This window comes from Heloderma suspectum, chromosome 6, assembly GCF_057233095.1.
Source record: "Heloderma suspectum isolate Gila_16-S chromosome 6, 16-S_ref, whole genome shotgun sequence".
In the NCBI taxonomy this organism is placed as follows: domain Eukaryota; kingdom Metazoa; phylum Chordata; class Lepidosauria; order Squamata; family Helodermatidae; genus Heloderma; species Heloderma suspectum.
This window is the reverse complement of record NC_139463.1, coordinates 54,666,010-54,687,986: the sequence shown is the minus strand read 5'-3', so window position 1 is coordinate 54,687,986 and position 21,977 is coordinate 54,666,010. Positions and strand designations below refer to the sequence as shown.

The 21,977-nt window shown below is 43.3% G+C and overlaps 1 protein-coding gene across 15 annotated transcripts in view; it reads right to left on the bottom strand.

Annotated features, from left to right (window-relative positions):
- Positions 1-2,491: 2,491 nt before the first annotated feature.
- Positions 2,492-21,977, bottom strand: part of TLK2 (tousled like kinase 2) — a 79,333-nt gene continuing 59,847 nt past the window's right edge. For all 15 annotated transcript variants that reach the window (XM_084804386.1, XM_084804376.1, XM_084804382.1 and 12 more), the window contains 11 exons: positions 18,707-18,859; positions 17,773-17,839; positions 16,265-16,362; positions 15,075-15,156; positions 13,938-14,029; positions 13,185-13,274; positions 11,486-11,655; positions 10,483-10,621; positions 7,164-7,275; positions 6,299-6,406; positions 2,492-5,594 (listed from right to left, as the gene is read on the bottom strand). In XM_084804386.1, coding sequence (XP_084660512.1) covers positions 5,421-5,594; positions 6,299-6,406; positions 7,164-7,275; positions 10,483-10,621; positions 11,486-11,655; positions 13,185-13,274; positions 13,938-14,029; positions 15,075-15,156; positions 16,265-16,362; positions 17,773-17,839; positions 18,707-18,859 — 1,285 coding nt within the window. In that variant the 3' untranslated portion in view covers positions 2,492-5,420. The remainder of the gene's footprint in view (positions 5,595-6,298; positions 6,407-7,163; positions 7,276-10,482; positions 10,622-11,485; positions 11,656-13,184; positions 13,275-13,937; positions 14,030-15,074; positions 15,157-16,264; positions 16,363-17,772; positions 17,840-18,706; positions 18,860-21,977) is intronic.

Genomic DNA, 21,977 nt, shown 5'->3' with positions numbered 1-21,977 from the left:
GCTCCAACAGAGGAAAATCTGCAAGCTCATATGCTAAGCAGATCATTTGCACCACCCAGGTGGGCAGCCATTTTGAAGACACTGCCAGTCCCTTACGATGAACACTCATAGCACAGGAGAAGCCTAGAACACTTGTAGTGCATGCCACACATCCAGTGCATGCCGATGATTCCATCGGGATTGTGAAAGCAATGGAAGGTAGGTAGGACATTGTCCTCATTAAGGTGGAAGTCAGAGATGACCTTAGGCATAAATGCCATGTCTAGATGGGGAACCACTGAATCCCAATGGAAGGCTCACCTGCAGTGCACATCGTTCATCAGATCGTCAGGCAGATGTGACTATGCGTAGGAAGGCTGTCTTCCATGTCAGGAGGCAAAGACCTGTGGTCGTTAAAGGCTTGAACAACTCAGATGTCAAAGCCTTCAGAACTACAGAGATATTCCACGCCAGCGTTAGCTGGTGGATTGGGGGAGCCAAATTCTGAAGTTCTTTAAGAAATTGCTTTATGAGTGGAGCCAAGGAGACCAGAATGCAACTGACGATGCATTACACCGACCCGGACTAGGAGGGTCTGGGGAACTGGAGGAGTACGATGTTGAGGGGATGATATCCCCAACACTGGAGCAGGCTCCTGAGCGCCACACAAAGTCTCTAAGAGCGAAGTTGGCTTCTCCACCATACCTTCTGGCTCCTCAACAGCTTCCAACGCTTGTTTCCAGAAAGCAGCTTTCAGCATGGAATCTTTAAGTGGGGCATCCACTTCTTTAGGAGCAAAGGCTCCAGGTAGGAGGGCTGCCTTAGGGGCATCAACCACGGGACCTAAAGTTCCCCCACAGCCTCCTGAAAGAGGGAGTGCAGTTTTTGTGCTACATTAATTAGCTCCTTTTCTATTCTGGAGTGGAGTGGTCTATTCTGCCTTTACCAGTTTGTTGAAAATAGGACTTCTCTGTTTGACATCTTGGATTTGGGGATGACTGATGCCCTGCTGGATGCTGGTGTTTTCTGGGTAGTTGAGGTTAACCCAAGAGCTGCTAGAGCTTTGGGAAATAAAGGAAGAAAGCCTTCAGTGTTAAATAGGAGAGTCCTCAACCCTCGCTTAACTGGTTGCCACAACTTGCCTGCAGCTGGTTGGAAGGGGTTCGATGAGCAGGGCGTTGTCTGAAGTGGATCCTGGGGAGCTGCCAGCCAGGCTGAGCTGATGGAGCCCCCAAAGAGCCCCATTTAACTGTGGATGCCGTCCAAGTTCTGCTCTGTTGCTGGCATTGCTCCACATGCTTGGATGCTGCTGGCTGACTGCAGGGCTTGGTATCTGTGTCAACCGAGGCAAGCAGCTCGCATGCCGCCAGCAGGTTCTGAGGAGGCAGGTTATGTGGTGCAGGGCTTCTTAACTTTCTGAATATGTGTCTTTTTTGCAGAATTCTGATGAGGTTCCCCTTCCAACTGAGGTTATCAGGACAAGGAGTGAAAGTAAGGAGCGTGTATGTGTGTGTTTTTTTTTAAATGAAAGAGAAGGTCCAGAGAAGGGAGCTCAAGAGAGAGAAAGCTGTCCTGGGTGAAGGCAGGAAAGGAATTGGGGGTAGAGCCCCAAACAGAACAAAAATCAGTCTTGTGTTCCCTGCCTTCCTGGGCATTGCCAAGAAGATAGTCCATAGGTTTGAATGTGCTTGCTTTTTTGTTTTCATGAAACGGGAAAATTAATTTAGCACAAAATAGACAATGCAGCCCTGAGAAATTGCGGTACATACACATGCATGGCCTTCTGTGTGCATTGAAATGAAATGGGCAAAAATTAGAGTTAACTTACCTAAATAATATGCCAAGAAAAAATAATTCTTAGATCTTTTAAATTATACAAATTAAGCACACCAGTTAATTATATTTGAATAAACTAATCCGCTTATTAGTGAAGTGGGAAGGTAAAACTTATACAGGGGATTGAAGCCCCACCCCATCTACCAGAAACTCTCTCACTGTTTGGAATGCAAAATCATCTGGTTTCTGAATTTCGCCAGGCATTTGTCACACCAGTTGAAGTCTTAATGCAAGGACAAGAAACGTTTGAGGCAAAACAGCGAAGAAATCCTCAGTATAATGGATTCTGCCTCCAATCTTGAGCTCCCTGTTTGAACAGAATGCCCGTGGAATGCTACATACATTTGGAGGAAGGTGCTGACTCTATTTCCTCTATTTAACTCCTGACCTGAAAGGTTCTGTGCCATTCAGAAGCTTGCCACCCTACGCTTGCTTATTAACAGAACTGAGCCAACAGAAACGGTTGTCTGAACCATGGATCTGTCTGGCATTGTTGTTCCTATTACAAATAAGCAATACATATTTTCCCAACAGTATTTTTATGGGCTCTAACAAGCTGTTTACTCATTCTCTTTTCAGAGCAAAGGATGTGTTACACCTGGTTCATCAACTGCTGCCCCCCCCCAGGCTTAAGCACCCATCAACAGTTTAAACATAACAGGCAAGTGAAGAGGTTCAGTTTCTTAAAACTTGTTTAATATCCATATTTTTGTTTGTTGGGCAAAGCCAAAACAGTCTGGCCTAGTTTCAAGTTACAAATCCATACACTTTCCTTTTCCCTTTCAGTAAAATGAATAGTGTGGCAATAAAAAAGTTTGGTTACCTGAAATAAAACTCATTTCAGCAACAACTTTTTAAAAAAGTCACAGTCTGCATTTCTTATCCAGAGTGATCTAACCTGCTTCAGTGATGAATGTCATGAAAAGGTCGAGGCTTCTGCTCAGGCACAACTAATAGGGACTGAAATATCTGACAGCCACTATTCTTTGAGGGGAGGGGAAAATGGAACAAATACAATGTATGCAAGTCATTAACAAAATTAAATAAGTCTCATTTGGGATAGGATTCTTTGTGGATGATCAAGAATTAGCCAAATGACAAACTGGCCAATGCAAATTTTAACCTGTCCAAATTGAAGACTTGGTTAACGTTTAAGGAGGGAAAGCAAAAAAAGGCTAAGGTGTTACGTCTCAGCATTTACCACAAGCAGTCTGTTTCGTGTTTTGAATTCAGCTGCGGAAAAATAAGGTGAACCCAATCCCAGCCTGGCTGAAGGATCAAAGTTTGTTGTCCCTAACAAGCATATAAGCGGCTGTACTCTGCCATGGCAGCCATGACAACTGCCTCTGCATTTTACCAGTTCAGGTATGGCTCCAAGCTGCATTTTGGTGAAAGAGCTATAAGTAACACTGGCATGGCCAAACCCTAAAAGGAACAAACACACGTGCTGGTTTTCTTTTAAGATAAGAAAGGGAGGCTGGGGTGGGGGTGGGGAAGAAGAGATGACAAAAAAGCTTTATTCTTTCATACATGTTCAGAGGCAAATTACCTGTTGGGGTGGGGGGAGGAATGAGCTCTATCAGAAGCCAAGAAACCCCAGAGAACGCACTGGTATGCTCCTCTCTCTGGCCCCAGATTTCACCTACTTTCTGTGCCCAATAGAAGGGGTCTAAATGTCAGCTCTCCCACCAGAGGAAAAAAATAACCATGACTCACAGTAAAACAAAAAGCCGCTCCTCCAGTTCTGAGGCACAGGTCATTACACACTCGTGGGGAAAATCTCCCACCCCCAAAATTACACTCTGATTGTAATCGGAACCTGATCGGGCTGAGATATTTTGTTTAAATTAAGCATAATGAACCTTTTAACAGTGCCTTCAGTTGTGGTAATGACATATCAATTTCCTCACTTCCTTGCGCAGACTCGTTTAATGACACTTAAACAGAGGAGTGGGCTCCGCTACCAGCCAAATGGTATATTTATCCTGGTGACTGAGCTGTTAGGGAAGGAGGGATGGAACGCACACACAACAGCTAGGCCCTGTCCGCCTGGTCCGCAGAAGCAGTAAGAGGCGAGTGCGCGCGCACGTACATACAGTCTCTGCTTCCCAGCTCTGCCCCCCCACGCTTGTCTGTCCAAATCTCAATATGGCTGCCCCCCCCCCGCCTTGTCCGCCTGCTTCCACGTGCGCCACTGCCAGCAGGAAGGTAAGGAGGAAGGACTGAAGATCATTCCCTGTGGGTGAAGAAATGAAGTCCTGTCCGGGCCTGACCATACCGTGCTGCTTAAGGTATTTTCAGCATACATCATTTTGGCCACATGAGAGAACAGCACTCTGCCACAAGGTTCTGAGGATTCTTCTTTGGTTTTAATGTTTTTCTTAAAGATAAAAAAGTCAAGGACTCAAAACAAAACAAAACACCCCAAACCTTTTAATGGATAAAGGAAATGGAATACAAGATTAAAGATCAGAAAGTCTGCTTGTTCTTGAGGATGCCTTTGGGGTGTTAACACAGCAGACAGTACAGAAAGTAAATATTAAAAAAAGGAAGGGGGAAAGATGAGAGAGGGAGGGAAAGTGCTTTGACTAGAGAGTTTTGCAAGAGCCAGCATCTGTGTGTCTGTTAATGAGAGCAAAAGACACCGAAGTGAATGGGTTTGAGAACCAAATGAGAAAAGCCTTTTTAAAAAGAAAAGAAAAAAAGAAACATTAAGATTTTTGGGGGGGGGGGGGAACTGTCAAGTGCCTGCCCAGAAGCAGCTTTTATGTGTGCAGGTTGAGGAGTGTGGGGGGAGAGAAATGTATGCGCACAGCTTTAATGCAATCTCTGCATTACATTTCACCCCCCTACCCACACAAAGAATATGAGGCTTCTTCTAAGGAGAAGTAGGTGGGGCCGCCATGCTGACTTGCCAGTTAGTTTATCTTATAACAAGAAAAACCAATAAAATTGTTATTTTAAAATTGAAATTATTTGGGATAACATGTTAATGCTGGTGCTGTCAACAGACAGGATACTTGGCTCCCTTTCAAAGGGCACAAGAGTCCTACGCCAATCCCCCCAGCAGAACTTCGCAGTTCTGAGCTCTGTGGTTACTTCCCCTTCCCTCCAATGAGATGTAGCCTAAAATCTGAAAGAAAAGAACGTATTTTAAATATTGACAATGGACTAAGTCCAGCCTCTTTACCCTGCCGCCAAGTCCGCAATTCTCCACACAAAGTGTGTGCACCCTGTGTCATGGAACCACACCCTGGTCCGTGTTGGTTGGATGTTTCACAGTACATGGAACCATCTTTTCCCCCGCTGCCCAGAGCGGTTAGTGCCTTTGCAGTTGCTCAGCACGAGACCAACCAATCTCCTCTTCTTTGGCCACTTAGCTTGACTTAAGTTGCCATACATCCTTGCTGAGAATCAATGATGCCTTGTTCTACGGATGGGACAAGAACGCAAGAGAAAAACAAAGAACCTGATACCGGTTTCTTGAGGCTGTTTTGTAGATTCCTTGCTGATCCCAAGGCTACATTCTCAAAACATGTCTGACTCTCTCGGTTTCTTTCTCCAGTTCTGGATATATATATATATATTTGGCCTATTGTTCCTGCTCAGTTTGAAGAGCTGTTATTAGAGGATCCAGAAGTTGAGGCAACAGCAGCCCCAGCTGGGCTGCTTGTTGATACAGATTTGCGGATGTGAGGAAGCAAGTAAGGGTCACAAGCCAACTGCTGGACATCTATTCGATCTTCCTTCCGGTATGCAAGGCAGCGTCTGATAAATGCCTGAAAAACAACCGCAGGAAAGAGAAAAGACACATGACATATTAGTATTGGTACTTTTTTTCTGGAATAAGGGCAGTCAGTACTAGCAAAACCAGACAAGGTTTACTTTAAAAGGGGCGGATGGCAACTAGTGTTCAAAAACAACGTTCCCTGTCTTTCTGCACTGCCTATTCAGTGAATGGGTGACTATGGAATGATCTTCCCTAGCCAATCATCTCTTACCCCTGCTTAAAAGGCATTTCTCTTTTAAGTCTTCAGTGGAAATGATAGAAAAGGCAGCCATGACTACTCCCACCTTTTCCCCTCCACTATCCTGCTGTCTGTTCCCTCCCCCATCTTGCTGCAGTGAGCTGGTATCCAGATGTACCACACAGCAAGTGAGTGAGGTAAGTAGACATCATCATGAACAGAAAGGAAAAGGAATGAGGAAGAGATTTGTCGAAAATAAGTGTATAATTGCCTCTAAGCTTTAGACTCCAGAAACTGTGGGCACTCCTGCCACAAGCAGTAGAAAGAGAGGGACCCTCCCACGCACAAACTTCAAGCCACTACAAGTTCTGCCTCTGCTGGTGGATGGGAGCATCATTCATCACTGGGTGCCTTTCTGTACATGAGTGAGAGCTTAAAAGGTCTCTACTGTATGTAAACTGTCACTATATTCTTCTTAGCTTTCTCAACTGTATGAAATATAAACCCTTTCTTACCTTTGCTTCTGGTGTTACCACTGGCTTTGGAGGAAACTGCACTTCTGTAGCTTTAAGGATTGTGTTCTCCTGCAGAATATCTTGTTGAGATTGGTTGTGGCCAAAAGGCTGCAGAGGAGGAGAACGGCAGCTTTTTATCAAACTGGAAACTTGTGGGAGGAAGGGGAGAGAATGGGGTGTGTATGTCAAGGAAACTGCATGCTATATAGTCATTAATCATGTTTCAAAAGGATGGTGGGGGTGGGGGGAGATCCAGTAGGTTTCACAGAAATCCAGCAACTTTTTTGAAGGGAAAGGTTAGCAGCTCTCATGGTAGTGTATAAGTGATTTTTGATTTAAAGTTAGAAAATCAAAGAAATTCCATACTGAACATCAATAAGGTAGTAAGAGGCGTTTACTCTGTACAGGACCCTGTCTCTCCACATGGACTCTAGTTACTGCCCTTATACACGTCTGCTTCCCCTCTCATTTTCCTATTAAGCCAAGTTTTCCTTTCCCAAACTCCTAATAGACAGCCATCCTCAAGTTAGATGGGAGAACCTATAATTTTAAAATAAATAAATATTGCATTCAGGAGTGCATGGCTATGGGTAAATTACAGAAACCCACAAGACAGTAATACAGAAGCTCTGTTCCTGGAGCGCTGGAGCCTTTAACAGAGTCTATTTGCACATCTTTAGAAGTTCCTCCAAAATAATGAAGCAGAAATGTGCTTTTTAAAAACTAAAACCAGAAAGCAAGCGGAAAATGTTCACAGGAATCTGAACTCTTGTGCTAAACACCATACAGAATTCCGCCACAGAAGACTGACGGCTCCTTGCTGTGCTCCGTTGTCCTTCAACGGTAGCTGAATTACATTGCTCACCTTTCTGCCATACAGACACTGGTAGAAGATTACTCCCACAGACCAAACATCAACTTTATTGGAAATCTTTGGAGGTTCTTTCCCAACAACAAAGCACTCCGGTGGTAGATACCTGAGGAAGAGACAGATTAACAGCTGCAGACTAGCCATGTTTATTTAAGCATATGTCTGTTACTTTCCTCTGGATCAACCTTTCATGTCACGGAACAGTTTTCCTCAGGACAACTACTAAATTTCATATTGCCAGTTGTGGTAGCCATTTACTATATTGAAAATCGCACACAATAATATAGAACGTTTGGTTTAGGTAGTGCTGTCAAGGTGCATGGCACTTTAGGGAGCAACAAAAGAAAAGCCACGTCCCTGTCCTAAGGAGCTTACAATCTAAAAATAGCGCATTGAAATTCAGCCTCATCTGTTGTTCATTGGGCCAGGTCTCATATTTCATGTTTTAAATGGCATACAAGGACTGTCATAGCCACTCCTGGTTGCTTGAAGCACAACATAAGAAGAATTCACTATCATGGCAAGATGCCAAGGGGCTCCCAGTTCTCTGACCTGTGTAAAATAGCCTCCTGTTTGAGCCATGAGCAACTTACGACAGCAACACAAATAGTGTGGGAAAAACAGCTCTTCAGGAACAGGAAGCCACCTGAGTTTATTAATATCTGCCCATAGTTATTACAACAGTTATATAGACGTTGCTGTTACCTCCCAAGATCCTTACAGGGTATGGGAGGGTACAAATCATTATCGATCAGAATATTTTATGCTATGCCTCCTCTTCCTCCTCCTCAATCCACCACTGACCAAGGGACCTAAAGAACTGTTCTCAGCAGCCTCTCCACATTCATGGTACTTTCTTCCCCTGGAGGTTTGTTGGAGTTCTAGCTGACTGGTCTTCAACCAGTGAGTTGTGGCCATTATAACAGTGCTACTACAACTATTTTGTTTTGTGACAAGGAAGAGTGGCCTCCTCCTCCTCCCGTCTAAGTTCACTATCTGAGTGTGTGCTGCGTCACCTCCTCCTAATGGCCGAGAGGAAAAGGAGGCAGTGGGGCGAGCCGCATGTGCCGAGTGGCTGAAGCCACCCAGAGTGACCCCGGGCCAGCCCAGGTTTGTTTGCAGCAGCATGCCTGCTTGCCTGCCCGTGACAAATGTCAGGTCAGGGAGCACCAGCGCTGGTAGTGGCCTGCCAGGGGACTGTTCGCTTACCCTGCATTTTGGCTTAGTCACTCTTGGTCTGCTTGTGTTAGGCCCAGAATACCATTCGATTCAGCAGATATCAGAGCAGCCACAATGGACTAAAATGAATCATGTTGATTGAAAAATCCAGCTGCTTGGAATTTTGCTGAATCTTAGTGACAGTTAATGTGAGATGCTGGAATCTTAGTTGACGATAAAAACCTGATGAGGAGGAAGCATCATATCTAATAAGATGCTAATAACAGAAGCTACAACAGGCTCACAGAGAACATAACGTTACTGGAATCATAACTTTATTGGAATATTTGGAAGAATGTGCTGAAAATATGTGCTGATGTATCTTATGTCAAACTGACCTATGCAAAAACCTGGAGAAAAACCTGGACAAAAACCACTTTGCAGCACAACCTCAGCAGCCTACTCTGCTAGAGGGCTTTTGGGAAGATTTCCCCCCACCTTTGGGGAGATTTGCGCAAATTTAACTTTATTTTTTAAAAAACCCTTTGAGAGATTTGCATAAATTTGCTAAAGCGCCATAGTTACTGTGAATAAGCACAAGAGTTACTAGGAATTTGTGCAAATCTCCCTGAAGGTGAAAAAATAACATTACATTTCTGCAAATCTCCCTGAAGGTTGCGGGAGGGGAAGTGTCCCTGTCTAGGGACGTGATGAAGTGGAGTATATGGGTAAGTGCCATTTCTTAGTGATGAATCGGAGGAGGGGTGGATGGGAAGGGAGGAAGGATGGAGATTTAGATAGATCATGAGGAGCAACTGCGTTTTTTGCTGCTTTCCAACAAGCCATGCATAAGCCATTCTGCTGTGTTCGCATGGCACAACAAGCCACTCTAGAAATAAGCCACCCTGAACAAGCCAACAAGCCATGAGATCTCAGGGTGCCTTGTGGATTGTCAAGAAACTACGCTGAGGAGACTGCACCAAGTTTGGACATCACAACAAGCCACCCTGAAACAAACAGAGGTGATAACCCACTGTGGGCTGCCATGTGTTGCGCAAACCAGGTCTTCAATTTAGCAATGACTTGATTAGAATTAATAAACTATCATGATGATAATGTATTGTTTTTAAGGTCCTGACTTGATATTAAAATGTGACTGATTTATTACTGAATTATGAATCATGAATTGTGACTTGTTTTTGTAGTTTGATAATAATGAAATATTTACCCTTTTTATGCACTTTATCTTGACATATTTATTACAAAATGTTTTTAAGAGAGGAGGAAGGAAGGTGGTTTGCTGATGAAGGGGAACAAAATTGCTTTAGCCTGCCCAGGGGCAGTTTCTCTCATGGTGAATATATTGTGCTGGTGGTTAATTATACCGAGCACTTGATTTCTAGTTTATCCCAAAAGCTGCTTACACAAAACAGTACACAACCTTCACAACTTGTGTCAGGTAGAAGATTGTTACAGCAATGTATCTATTTATTTAAATTAATTTATATACTGCCTTTCCACTAAAAATAGTGCTCAAGGCAGATGGGGTTCCAAGTACATCCCACCTCTTGACAAGCTGAAGGCCACTGCTGCAGGATGAGCACATTTTGGCAGCCACGAGAAGGCATCTGATGCCTGGAGTTAAGTATGGGAGAATTGTTCACTTTAAGCAAAAAAAGAAATAAAAGCATCTATATCTATGACAGGATATATGCCCAAACCTCCAAACATACATGAGAATATGATTTAAGCAAGGTTTTGCCTAACGGGCGATAGCTGACACCCCATCTAATAAATGCTTCCCTGTCCATTGTGTATCCAATGAATAGCAGACTGAGTATGACTTCATATGCGGGTCCAACTGAACACTGTTATCTGGAATCAGGAAGGAATCTTTCCCATAGGTCAAACTGATAATGACTAGTGGAAAACTATTTCCCCCACTCAGCTGAACTATCTGTTCCTCTCACTATTTCTCACATTTTAGTCACCTCTTGAATGAAGGATGCCTTCATTTGCTCCTGATCTCTGCTTTTCGCAGATGTATTAAGGAACTATTCTTATGGTAAGGGGTTGAAATGGAAACTTTTGACAGGGTTTCTAGGCTTATGACATTATGGAATGTTCAGCACAAGAAAGAGATCATGGCACCAACCAGTAAGTGCCAGCCCCTTGCGATGTCAGCTCCATGCCATCGACTGAGTTGTAGCTGTCATCGTCCATGATTTTTGAGAGGCCAAAGTCAGTGATCTTAATCTCACCACATGCGGTACCGTTTACCAAGAGGATGTTACCTAGAGGAAGGGGAAAAATTTAAGGTGAATATGCCTATTACAAATGTGAGTGGCTGGGTAAGCAGCAGGCTGATCCAAATGAGAATGCAGAAAGACCAGGCACACATTTATTTTCAACCAACATGTCAGACCACCACCAAAAAGCCACCTTAATGCAACTCATACTGTGTGGACCCCACTTCCCTATCCATTAAAAATGATTCATTAAGCTCCCTCTAAATTTAGAGTGTCACAATACATGACAGGGGGTTACGGGAGGTGAAGGTTTCCCTTGGAGGAACTCAGTGAATCTTGAGGCCTAAACAAGATCAGAAGGCCACCTGCCCTAAGACAATCACCATCCATCAGCTTTCTTCCCACCCAAAGTATAACTCATTTCATCTATGGAGACTGACACAAGCAGAATGTGAGATGTTGCACTACTCCAGGCAACAGCTCCAGCTGACTCAAGCAAGTGAGCCAAGCCACAAGCTAAATAGAAAGGTAATAATAATAATAATAATAATAATAATAAAAAATTAAGGATCACTAGCGATCTGCTTTTTAAAAAAAGCCTATTTATTATCATTTGTATAGTTGCTACCAGTATGTATCGTACTTTGCAAAGTTACAACAAAAAGACAGGTCTCTGCTCTGGGGGGTTTACAACCTAAAATGTAAAAGAAAGAAAGGTTTGAAAGTGTTCAAGGCAGGACTGTGGAAAGGTCTTACATGCAGCCATAAGGACTGGAAGCTTGATTGTTTTAAGGCTTATGAAATCTGCAATTATCATGATAAAAACTGTCACATAAGCACAGACTTGCAAAACAAACAGTCCTGCCCTGCTTTTCCAGTGGTATGTTCCAGACCCCACTATGAACGTACCTGGCTTGAGATCGTAGTGAATAATGGGTGGCTTGATTTCATTTAAATATTTTAATGCATTCACAATCTGCATGATTATAGACCGGGCTTCTTTCTCTGTCATTAATTTGTGCTGTTTCAGGTAGAAGTCCAGATCATTCCCCTCACAGTATTCTAACACTGTACAAAACCTGGAGGAAGTGAAGTCAAACATAATAGCTTATGTTCTTACAATAAAGTGTTGCAAAGTTTCCCGCTTTCCCTTCCATCCCCAGAAGATCTGCAGTAGCACAACCAGAGGCTGGTTCATAACAATTTAGCACTTTCTACTCTCAGTGATGGTTTACATGAATTAGTTACCCTGCAATATACCTTTAACTCAAATTTCTTTATATGGATCAAGAGGTTGATCAGAGGCTGAAAAGAAATTGGCATCTGAGGCCCTCCAGATTTTCCCACCAGGTGAGGTTAGACAGATGATGACCGGATAGGGGCCTTTTTCAGCCCCACTTCTGGAATTCTTTCATCAGGGTGGCTCCCCTAGCACAGGCACTGGTATCTTTTAGAAGTGAAGACTTTTTTTTACCTAGGCCTTTTAACTGCTGATGTTGGGCCGGTTCGCACAACACATCAGCCAACTTGCGTGTTATTTCAGGGCTGCCAGTTTGCATGTCCAACCCCTGCTCAGGGGCTGTTGTATTGTTTGAACCCAGCAAGCGTGGATTATGTGAGGGTTAAACAATCCTTGCATAACCCTAGAACAGACCACGGCTTATGCGAGTGGGGGCTGAATATACAAAGTGGCGACTGTGGGCGCCATGGCTTGTTGTGGGTTAGCAGTGCTGTGTCATGCGAACCAGGGTGTTGTTTTCTCTGTACCGATGTTTTGCTGCCGTCATTAGTTGTTTTATAAGTTATCATATTTTAATGATATTTTGTGAAACCTCCCCAAACAGTTATAATTGAAGAGTGGAATATAAATATTCAAAATGTTTAAAAACGGAGACCTTAGAGACTACTAGCTAAAAGGGGGGCTACAAGTATGAGAAATAATGCAGCAAATAGCACAGACATTCTCAAGAGCACAATGCCTAAAAGTGACCAAAAAGGGATCTGAAAGCATGAGCAAGGAAACAAGTCTAGGATACCTTGGATTCCACACAAATTAAAAGTCCTCAGTTAAGAGAAGCCATCTCACTCTGGGATAGGCAAATAGGACTCAATTGCAAACACATGTTTTAAGGCTCTAATTTAAGAGACATTCCTTCAGATATATTCCAACAACATGGAGAAAGAACTGCATATGCATTTTTCACTGCAGACCCTCCTGACCAGCTTCTATAGTTTTAGCGAACATACGTCTTTGTTGTGAGACAAGGCATGTACTCAAGATCACCTAAGTTTTTCAATACCTGCCCCCTTCTGCACATCCAATTATTGCAGTAGAGTGTAGTAAGGCAATTCAATTCCCACCTGCCCCAATCAATTCCTTGCTGCATGCATTCCATTCCACAATGAAAGGGAATAGACAGATAGACATCAAGAAGCAGTGGTTACCCTGGAATTATAAAATTGATCTCACTTATATACCCCTTTGTGTCTTGAACTTCTGCTATAGAAAGCTCAAAGGCTTAGGACACCCAAGGCTTTCAAGTGGCTTTATTACAAGCATTCAAGTGGCCTGTTCCACAGTAGAATTTGTAAACAGAGCAGCACTTACGAGTCAGTGTCCAATGAGAAATAGTCATACAGCTTAACTATGCGAGGATGATCCAGCTCTTTATGGATTCTGTACTCTCTACATGCATGTCTGTAAGAACAAAATTTCTTTATTTACTTTAATGTCTAGCTCTCCCCTATCCCCCTACAACTTGGGACAGGGTACAAGTGAAATATAAAAATCTAGCCAACATTTTTGTTAGTATCAGAGAACACTTCTCCATCCACTGCCTTTGCAGACTAAACTTGGCACATGAGTGGAATAATTAAGACACTCTTCTCATAGATCATCATCAGATATGAGGAGGAGGAAGTTTTAAGGTATGTGGAACACAAACCACCGTTTAGGATTTCATAGGGTAAATCTGCATCCTGAATTACTCCAGGACTTAGGCAGATCTGCTTAGGCAGATTCTGGAGCCCCAGTATAACATTTTCTTCTCAGGAGTCCTTCTCTGCAGAGACAAATTGCCCTTTAACATTATGCTCTTATTCCTTCCCTTTTCTGAAGCAATTTCAGTTCCTTCTAGGTCCTGCCCCTCCAATAATTTATTTGCTAAAATGGGCAGTTCTTCAATACTTCTTTATTCATGGGAAGGACACCTCCTGCCGTTTCTTAGATGTGTCAGGTAACAAAATTTGTGCTGATATTTTTTTCCTGATCACAGTTCCATTTAGAAGTTTAAAAGCCATTTAAAAAACAAAACACACACATCCATAAACACCTTGCAATCCAAAATTCAGAGCTACTTACTTGTGGTAGTTCTCTTTCTTTTCATCCCTCCAGTTTTTATTTAACTGGTGAATTTTTACTGCTACATATCTCTGTTCTGTTAAATCAAATGCCTGAAAGAGGAGGAGAGCTGATCAGCTGCTCCAGAATACCACCAGATATGACACAACCCTAAACACATCTCACTTCCAAGATGGAAAAAAGACAAACCAATTTTAAGCTGTAATTTTGTGTGGATTTTTGAGAATTTTCTGTCAGACACCCCCAAGTACTATATAAGGAAACCAGAGCAAGCAACAGTTAAATGTTTATTTTTATTGAATAGCCATGTCCAGCATCCCATTTATTCTCACAAACAAAGAGCAAGAAGATAACGAAGTTACAGCTGCAGCACCTGCTAAGAACTGCTGCCCCCACTTTTTTTGTTGTTTTAATTTTTTTGTATGATGTAGTGATTGGATGTATTGCAAAGCAAAGTGCTGGCCTCCAGCCTGCCATCTTTACTTCCCCACAATGCTTCCCTAGAACTCTCCTTTACTTCTCCAGGCCCAGAGGCATTCTTAAAGAACGAAGATGGTTGGTAGCTCAGTGCCTTGCTTTGCAGTGGGCCCTGCGCAGCCAGTAAAATTGGACCATTCTTAAAACCTTTTTAAGAAAGGCTACTGCAACCATTCTCGCTGGCAAGTCAGGGCAGCAGGGTCCAGGGCAAGGGGGAGGGGGAAGAGAAGAGAGAGGACCACTAGCTTAATATAATGCTGCTGCCCAATACAGCTTTTTGTCAACGAGGGTGTAATCTCTCCTAAGTAGACCTGCTTAGAATGCCATTACCCTAACAGTATTTGCAAATGTTTACATTGTTTCATACGAATGCACTTGCAAACCCAGAGTGAAACAAATGTACTAAGTAACAAGTTTAAAACCAAGAAAAACCACCCAGCTGCAATCAACTTATGTAGCTACCTTCTACAGACTCAGACCATTAGCCTATCAAGCCCAGTATTGTCTGCTCAGACTGGTGAGGATTTATCTATAGGTTCTTAAGCAGAGGTCTTTACCAGCCCTAACCCGAGATACCGGATACCAAAGATGTTGGTTTCTGCATTATTTTATTGCAAGGAGTCAAATTATGACAACCAAGTGAAAGGTGGTCCAGCTTACCTTATATACCTCACTAAATCCCCCTCTCCCCAGAAGATGTAGCAGTAAGTATCTGTCATTTAATGTTGGATGGTCTTTAAATCTGGAGAGGGGAGGAGAAGAGACTTTATTCATTCAGCAGCTATAATATTCTGGTCATCCATCTGAATTATTCATGGTGGTAGATATCCTGGAAAATGGAGGCTCTCTCTGCCTTGATTGAGAGAGGAGGTCTAAGCACTGATGTGAGTTGGCCATCTGTTTCACAAGCTTGTTCTTTGGCATGACTCAGAGCCTGCAATTATCGGTGATGCTGTCACACCTTCTTGCATTCCCTGCTCCCCACCCTCACCCCACTTTTACTTTCTTTTTCTTTGCCTCTGCGTTTTCTGCTTGCCTTGTCTCTTGGAGGTCTGCTTGTGTTACTCTGGTGAGAGCAAGTTAAACTGTCAGTCCTTACACTTGTTCTCACATGATCTACACAGCAAATGCTAGATCTATGCACCTTTCAGATTTAAAAGCTACTTTTAACTTTTAAAAGCCTTCATATATGAGGGACCCTACAGCGATCACATAAGAAGGGGCTTCACGATTATGATGTAGGGCATCTATAAGAGCAGGAACAACAAAGAGTTGTGATTTGATCATATCAAACACTGCACTAGACAACTGGTAGGACTTGAGGGGAGCAGAAACATTTATTACATCCCCTGGGAGATCCACCAGTGGTCCATTGAGCACAAGCACCAGGTGAAAATTATGCCAAAGGGAATGGGGCAGCTTGTTCCAAACCTCAGGTATATATCGCCAGAGTAGTTAAAATCACACTGCATGAGTAGATGACACCTCAAGTATATTTTAAATTGTAAGCTCCTTTTTTGTGCTTGTTACCGTGTAAATAGTGATGGCACTAAATCAATAATGAAATAGTTAGTACTGACTTGGCCCAGTAGTAGCATCAGAAATTAGAGGAGCATGATATTGATATATATAAGCTCTTTAAAAAACATATTGGGGAGATAAATGGAAATAAATGCACATATAAGGGCACTATATCGTTTGGCTATGGCTTCTAGGATAGCAACTTCCCAATTTCTAAACTAATGCTTTGCTTGTTAGGGGTGTCATACCTATGCAAAACAGCACATTCTAGCAACTTGACTGCATTTCACAAGCTCATAATATGCAGCTTTCCCCTGCCCAATACTCACTGCGAATTATCTTCATTATGTATCCTTTTCAATTCCCTGATATGCAGATTTCTAACCCTCTCTAACCGCTCCAGTTCTGCCTGAATCTCTGCTTCTTCCTGCATCAAGAAAAAGATTACTTTAGCTACTCTGCTGAATTCAAACTGAGTATACCTGAAAGAAAGGTACCCATTTGCCTTGATTAACAAAAAAGTTGGAGGAAAGGTCTTTTGGGAGGCTACTTGATCTTCTCAAACTGGGGAGAGGTAATGAGCGGGGTACCGCAGGGCTCAGTCCTGGGCCCAGTGCTCTTCCACATTTTTATTAATGACTTGGAGGAGGAGGTGCAGGGAATGCTGATCAAATTTGCAGATGACACAAAATTGGGCAGGACAGCTAATACTTTGGAAGACAGAAACAAAATTCAAAGTGATCTGGATAGACGAGTGCTGGGCAGAAACAACAGAATGACATTTAATAGGGATAAATGCCCAGTTCTGCACCTAGGAAAAAGAAACCAAATGCACAGTTACAATATGGGCGATACATGGCTCAACAACACTACAAGCGAGAAGGATCTTGGAATTGTTGTTGATCACAAGCTGAATATGAGCCAACAATGTGATGTGGCTGCAAAAAAGGCAAATGCTATTTGGGGCTGCATTAATAGAAGCACAGGTTCCAAATCCCGGGAAGTACTAGTTCCCCTCTACTCAGCACTGGTTAGGCCTCATCTGGAATACTGTGTCCAGTTGTGGGCACCACACTTTAAGAAGGATGCAGACAAGCTGGAGAGGGTTCAGAGGAGGGCAACGAAGATGATCAGGGGACTGGAAACAAAGCCCTATGAAGAGAGACTGAAAGAACTGGGCATGTTTAGCCTTGAGAAGAGAAGACTGAGGGGAGTTATGATAGTGCTCTTCATGTACTTGAAAGGTTGTCACAGACAGGAAGGCCAGGATCTCTTCTCGATCATCCCAGAATGCAGGACATGGAATCATGGGCTCAAGTTACAGGAAGCCAGATTCCGGCTGAACATCAGGAGAAACTTCCTGATTGTTAGAGCAATACAACAATAGAACCAATTACCTAGAGAGGCATTCAAGAGGAGGCTGGACAGCTATCTGTTGGGGATGCTCTGACATGGATTCCTGCATTGAGCAGGGGGCTGGACTTGATGGTCTTGTAGGCCCCTCCCAACCCTACTGTTCTATGATTCTACTTGTCCTTTGTGAATAGCCACATTCTGCATGGCAGCCAGTCTATGGTGATGCCCAGGGCAATTTCCTCAAACTGCCAAATGTGTCGATGGGTCCAAAAGGTTGCCTACTTCTGGTATATAGGAATAGGGAATGATACTGAAGAGCCACACCGAAAGATCTGTATCCTGAAAGGTGGGATACAAATAATTGAACTAAATCAGCAAAATAAATAATAAAGCACAGAACCAACTACTTGAATGGCCACGAAGTCAGGCCGCAGCTGAAACCAGTGCATCTTTGAAGCAATTTACAATAGATTTTTTTTACCTTTTTTAGATGACCTAGCCGGAGCTTGAAGATTTCCTCCTGTTCATGATATTCTGCTAATGTTAACCTGCATGCACATAAAATATGTTGGTCAAAATTAAGCAGCTGAAAGTGGGGGAGGTGGGGGAGAAAGAAAAAACAGATCTGGGACCCATTGAACATAGTGAAGATTAGCAGGGGACATGAAAGAAAGTCTCATGAAACCACTTTACCAAATTGGTTCACCCAGTCCATCACTATTTAGCTCAATTAGCAGCAGCAATCCAACATGATCAAGGCAGAGGTCTTTCTCAGCCCTGCTACCCAAGATCCTTTCTGACTGCAGGTGTCAAGGACTGAACATGGAATTTTTGCTTTCAAAGCATGTGCTCTCTCTCACTGAGGCTGTGTCCCCTTCCTCTGTTGCTTGGTGTCCACCCCCTGCCAAGTATCAAGGAGCTGGCAAGTACACTTACTAGGGAGTAAGTCCCATTAAATTCAGTGTGACTCACGTCTGAGTAAACATGCTTAAGATTGCACTGTCAGGACATGAGGAGCCTGCCCACCACAGTCAGATAGAAAACTCAAGTCATTTACCTAGACAGCTTTTGTTAATAAGGGGAGTACATTGCTGTATTAATCCTGTCAGTCCTCAGCCATCAAGAGCACTGTTGTTTCTACTTTACAGAACATGGAACGTGTGTGCACATTTGCAAACACTAGCACCTTTTCCAATACAAATTACTCAGTCCATAGTTGAGCATGGATATGAACCCCCATCTTTAAGTATTAAGAGCAATTACCTCTTATTTATAGCAGTTGGTGAAGTGGGGAGAAGCTCTAACACTTTCACATGATTTGGGGAAGTTTGTTGGGGCACTGCATGAGAACTTCAGCCTTATTACTTGCATCTTGATACGGCTGCAGAGCATTCTGTATTTTTTGTACCACTTACGTCTCATTTTCTGCTCCATTGGTCTTGTTCTTGCGCTGCTTCTGCTCATTGGTAGCTGGAGGGACCTGCCCCATGGCAGGTGGTTTCCGTTTTGCTAACATTTTCCGTTGCCTTTCTATCTCTTCCCTTTGGGAATTTATCCTCTCTTGTTGCCTAAACAAAAGCAGGATGCAGATGCACACAAACATTAGAAAGCACAAAAAAAATTGCCACAGAGAAGTGTTTTTTCTTTTGTGTCCCTAGGCAGAAACATTAGAAAAGTAGGTTTCTAGTCACATGCTACTCCTTGGAAGGAGAATAAAGGAATTTAAAGCAGGGGCTCTGTGAATGTGGCTGACCATCATCATGCCCTGGAGTGCTGAATCCATCTTTTAAGAAAGAATTGTATACTCAGCTTTAGATTTCAAAAGTGCATTTCTAGTTTTCATAGTTGCAAAGTCTGAAAAGTTTCCAGCTGGGGATTCTAGTCATCGGGGGATACTTAAAATAGCTCTAAGATTCACTATGTCACTATTGACCAGGTGTGGGCAACAACTGGTCCGTGGGCAGCATGTGCCTCCCCAGGGCCTTTTGTGCAGACCCGCCACTGCTGCTGACAAATTTGCCATGGCAGCAAAAAAAAAGAAGTTTTGCTTGAAAAGAAGGCACATGGGGAGTGCAGACCCTGTTTGAAAGCAGAATCACCCTCCCAGAGCACAATTTTACTTCCAAACAAGGCATGTCCTCCCTGCACACCTTGTTTTCAACCAAATCACCACTTTTTTGCTGACAGCCCACCGCTGAATTTCAGCTGCCCCCCAGACTATGGGTCAAATACAGATTTTGTCATACTTAAAGCAGACTCACTGAAATCAATGGGACTTTAGTCATGACTAACTTAAGCCCATTGGTTTCAATAGGTCTATTCGAAGTATGATTAAATTTAGACCCAACCGCTTTTCTTCCTGCACTTAAATTTTTTTCTCCCATCCTTTTCCCTCAAGGGTTGCAACCCTTGTGGAAAAAAGTTCCCTAATACAAGATACCAACTTCTGCTTAACAAAAAACATACAACCCTAAGTTTTCACAACTGTGTCACCTGTGTAAAGCATACAAACCAAGTCAATATATTTCAAATGAGCCCCCATCCATAAAGTTAAATTTAACTGCAAGATCCAGTTTTTGGGGCTACAGAAGTATGGACTTTGGTTTTAGATCAGGGTTGGGGAATGTGTGGTTCTCCAGATTTTGTGGGCCTGCAATTCCCATAATCCCTCAACACTGGTTATGTTGTCTAGAGCTGATGGGAGTAGCAGTCTACCAACATCTGGAGGGCTTTCCCCACCGCTGTTTTAGCTCCTCCTACTTCAAATGCACACAGGTATTAAACGCACATCAAGTAAACACCAAAAACCGTTATCCACCCTTTCCTATGTTCTTACCATACAATGTGAACCTGTGATTACCATCAGATGGGTCAAGTAAGCAAGGCTGGGGACAGTGGAAGTTATGTGAACAAGGTTCCTGAGTGTAGTTTTTGCAGCCAAATGGATACTGCACTGTCAAGGGTGGTGGTGTTTGAAGGCTGTCATTTGATGCTCCTAGTACTGCCAAATTTTCCTCTATCATATGCCATTCCTGAGGCAACATAGGATATTTAGTTGGGGAAGTGTTTAGCAGCAAGCAGTAAAAACAGGCTCATCATACCATATTTTTAAAAGGTGTGTTACATTTACAGTTTTACAGCTGATGGCTTTTGTTTTGGTAAGTATATCGTGTTAAGAATGTCACCTTCTCTGAGCCCATGCGAACAGGGTTACGAACATAAGAAAAGCCATACTGAATCGGACTAAAGGCCTATCCAGTCCAGCATTCTACTCTCACAAGTGGCCAACCAGCTGCCCGTGGGAAGTCCGCAAGCGGGACATGTGTGCCTCCTGCTCGTGTTCCCCAGTAAATGGCATTCAAAGCACACTGCCTCTGATGCTGGAGGTAATATGCAGCCAACATGACTAGTAGCCACTGATAGACAAAATTAATGGAGGATAAGGCTATCTCCTTTTAAGGCCATCCAAGCTGGTGGCCATTACTACAACTTGTGATAGCAAATTCCATATTTAACAATTCACCCTGTGAAGAAGTCTTTCCTTTTATCAGTCTTGAATTTCCCACTATTCGGTTTCATGGGATGACCCTGAGTTCTATTATTATGGGAGAGGATCATCTCTCTCCTTCATGTATAATTTTGTACCCTTCTATCATGTCTCCCCATACTTGCCTCTTTTTTTTTTTGTAAGCTAAAGGGTGCTAGACATTATAACTCTTCCTCACAGGGGAATTGCTCCAGCCCTTTGATCACAAGGGTGTGATCTAGGGCCTTTCCCAAATGTGCAGTATCCTTTCTGAGGTGCAGTGAGCAGAACCGTACATAGTATTCCAAGTGTGGGTTAACTCCCTCTACTGCCTAGGAAAAGCAGGGACCACGCAATTTGTTTTGTCTACTGGTCCCAGACTCCTTCAAGCCATGGCTATAGCTCAATAGATTAAAGCACTGCTGGGAGAATATACAGAAAGGAATAAAAAACCCCAACTAAATGAACACCTATATATACAAGAGAAAGTTCGACACAGGCAAACACAGAGGCAGTTGACCATAAGGCATCTTGTTGTATATCCAGTGATGTATGTAGGGTGTGGTTGGGATGCCTTCCACACACCAACCCAGAAGGAACATTCTAGGTAAGTAACCAATGTTCTGTTCTCCAGGATGGTGTGAAGAAGGCATCCCACAATGGGATGTGCTAAAGCTATCAGGAATGAATCTGAGCATGTGGGGATAGCTAGCAGCTCAGATTCAGAATGGGAACAGCCAAAACCGGGGGAGGCTCCCTCCCTAGTGAGCTCACATATGGCAAGGCCTTCTTCTCAAGACCTTGGCACAAAGATGGCTCGGTCTGAAGGGCCCCCCCTTTCCTCCTCCATGAGAACCCAGGTCTCGGGGGAGGAGTAGAGTGAGGGGCATGACTTGCGGGATGCTAGGGTCCATCGCAGAGCAAAGTGGGAAAAATTAAGAGGCAGAGCTTAGACACTCCACTAGGTTGGCTATGCATTATAGCCTACATAGGAGGGAGCAACTGTAAGGGAGGGGCATCCCCCCTAAGCTATTCTGGCAGGGAAGTTCTTGTTCAAACTGCTGGCAACTTCTCTAACTTCCACTTCGGTATTTGTAATTGTGAGGTGTAGCTGTTTCCTTTGTAGCCTGAGAGTTGCCTAGAATGTGCATTTGTAAGGA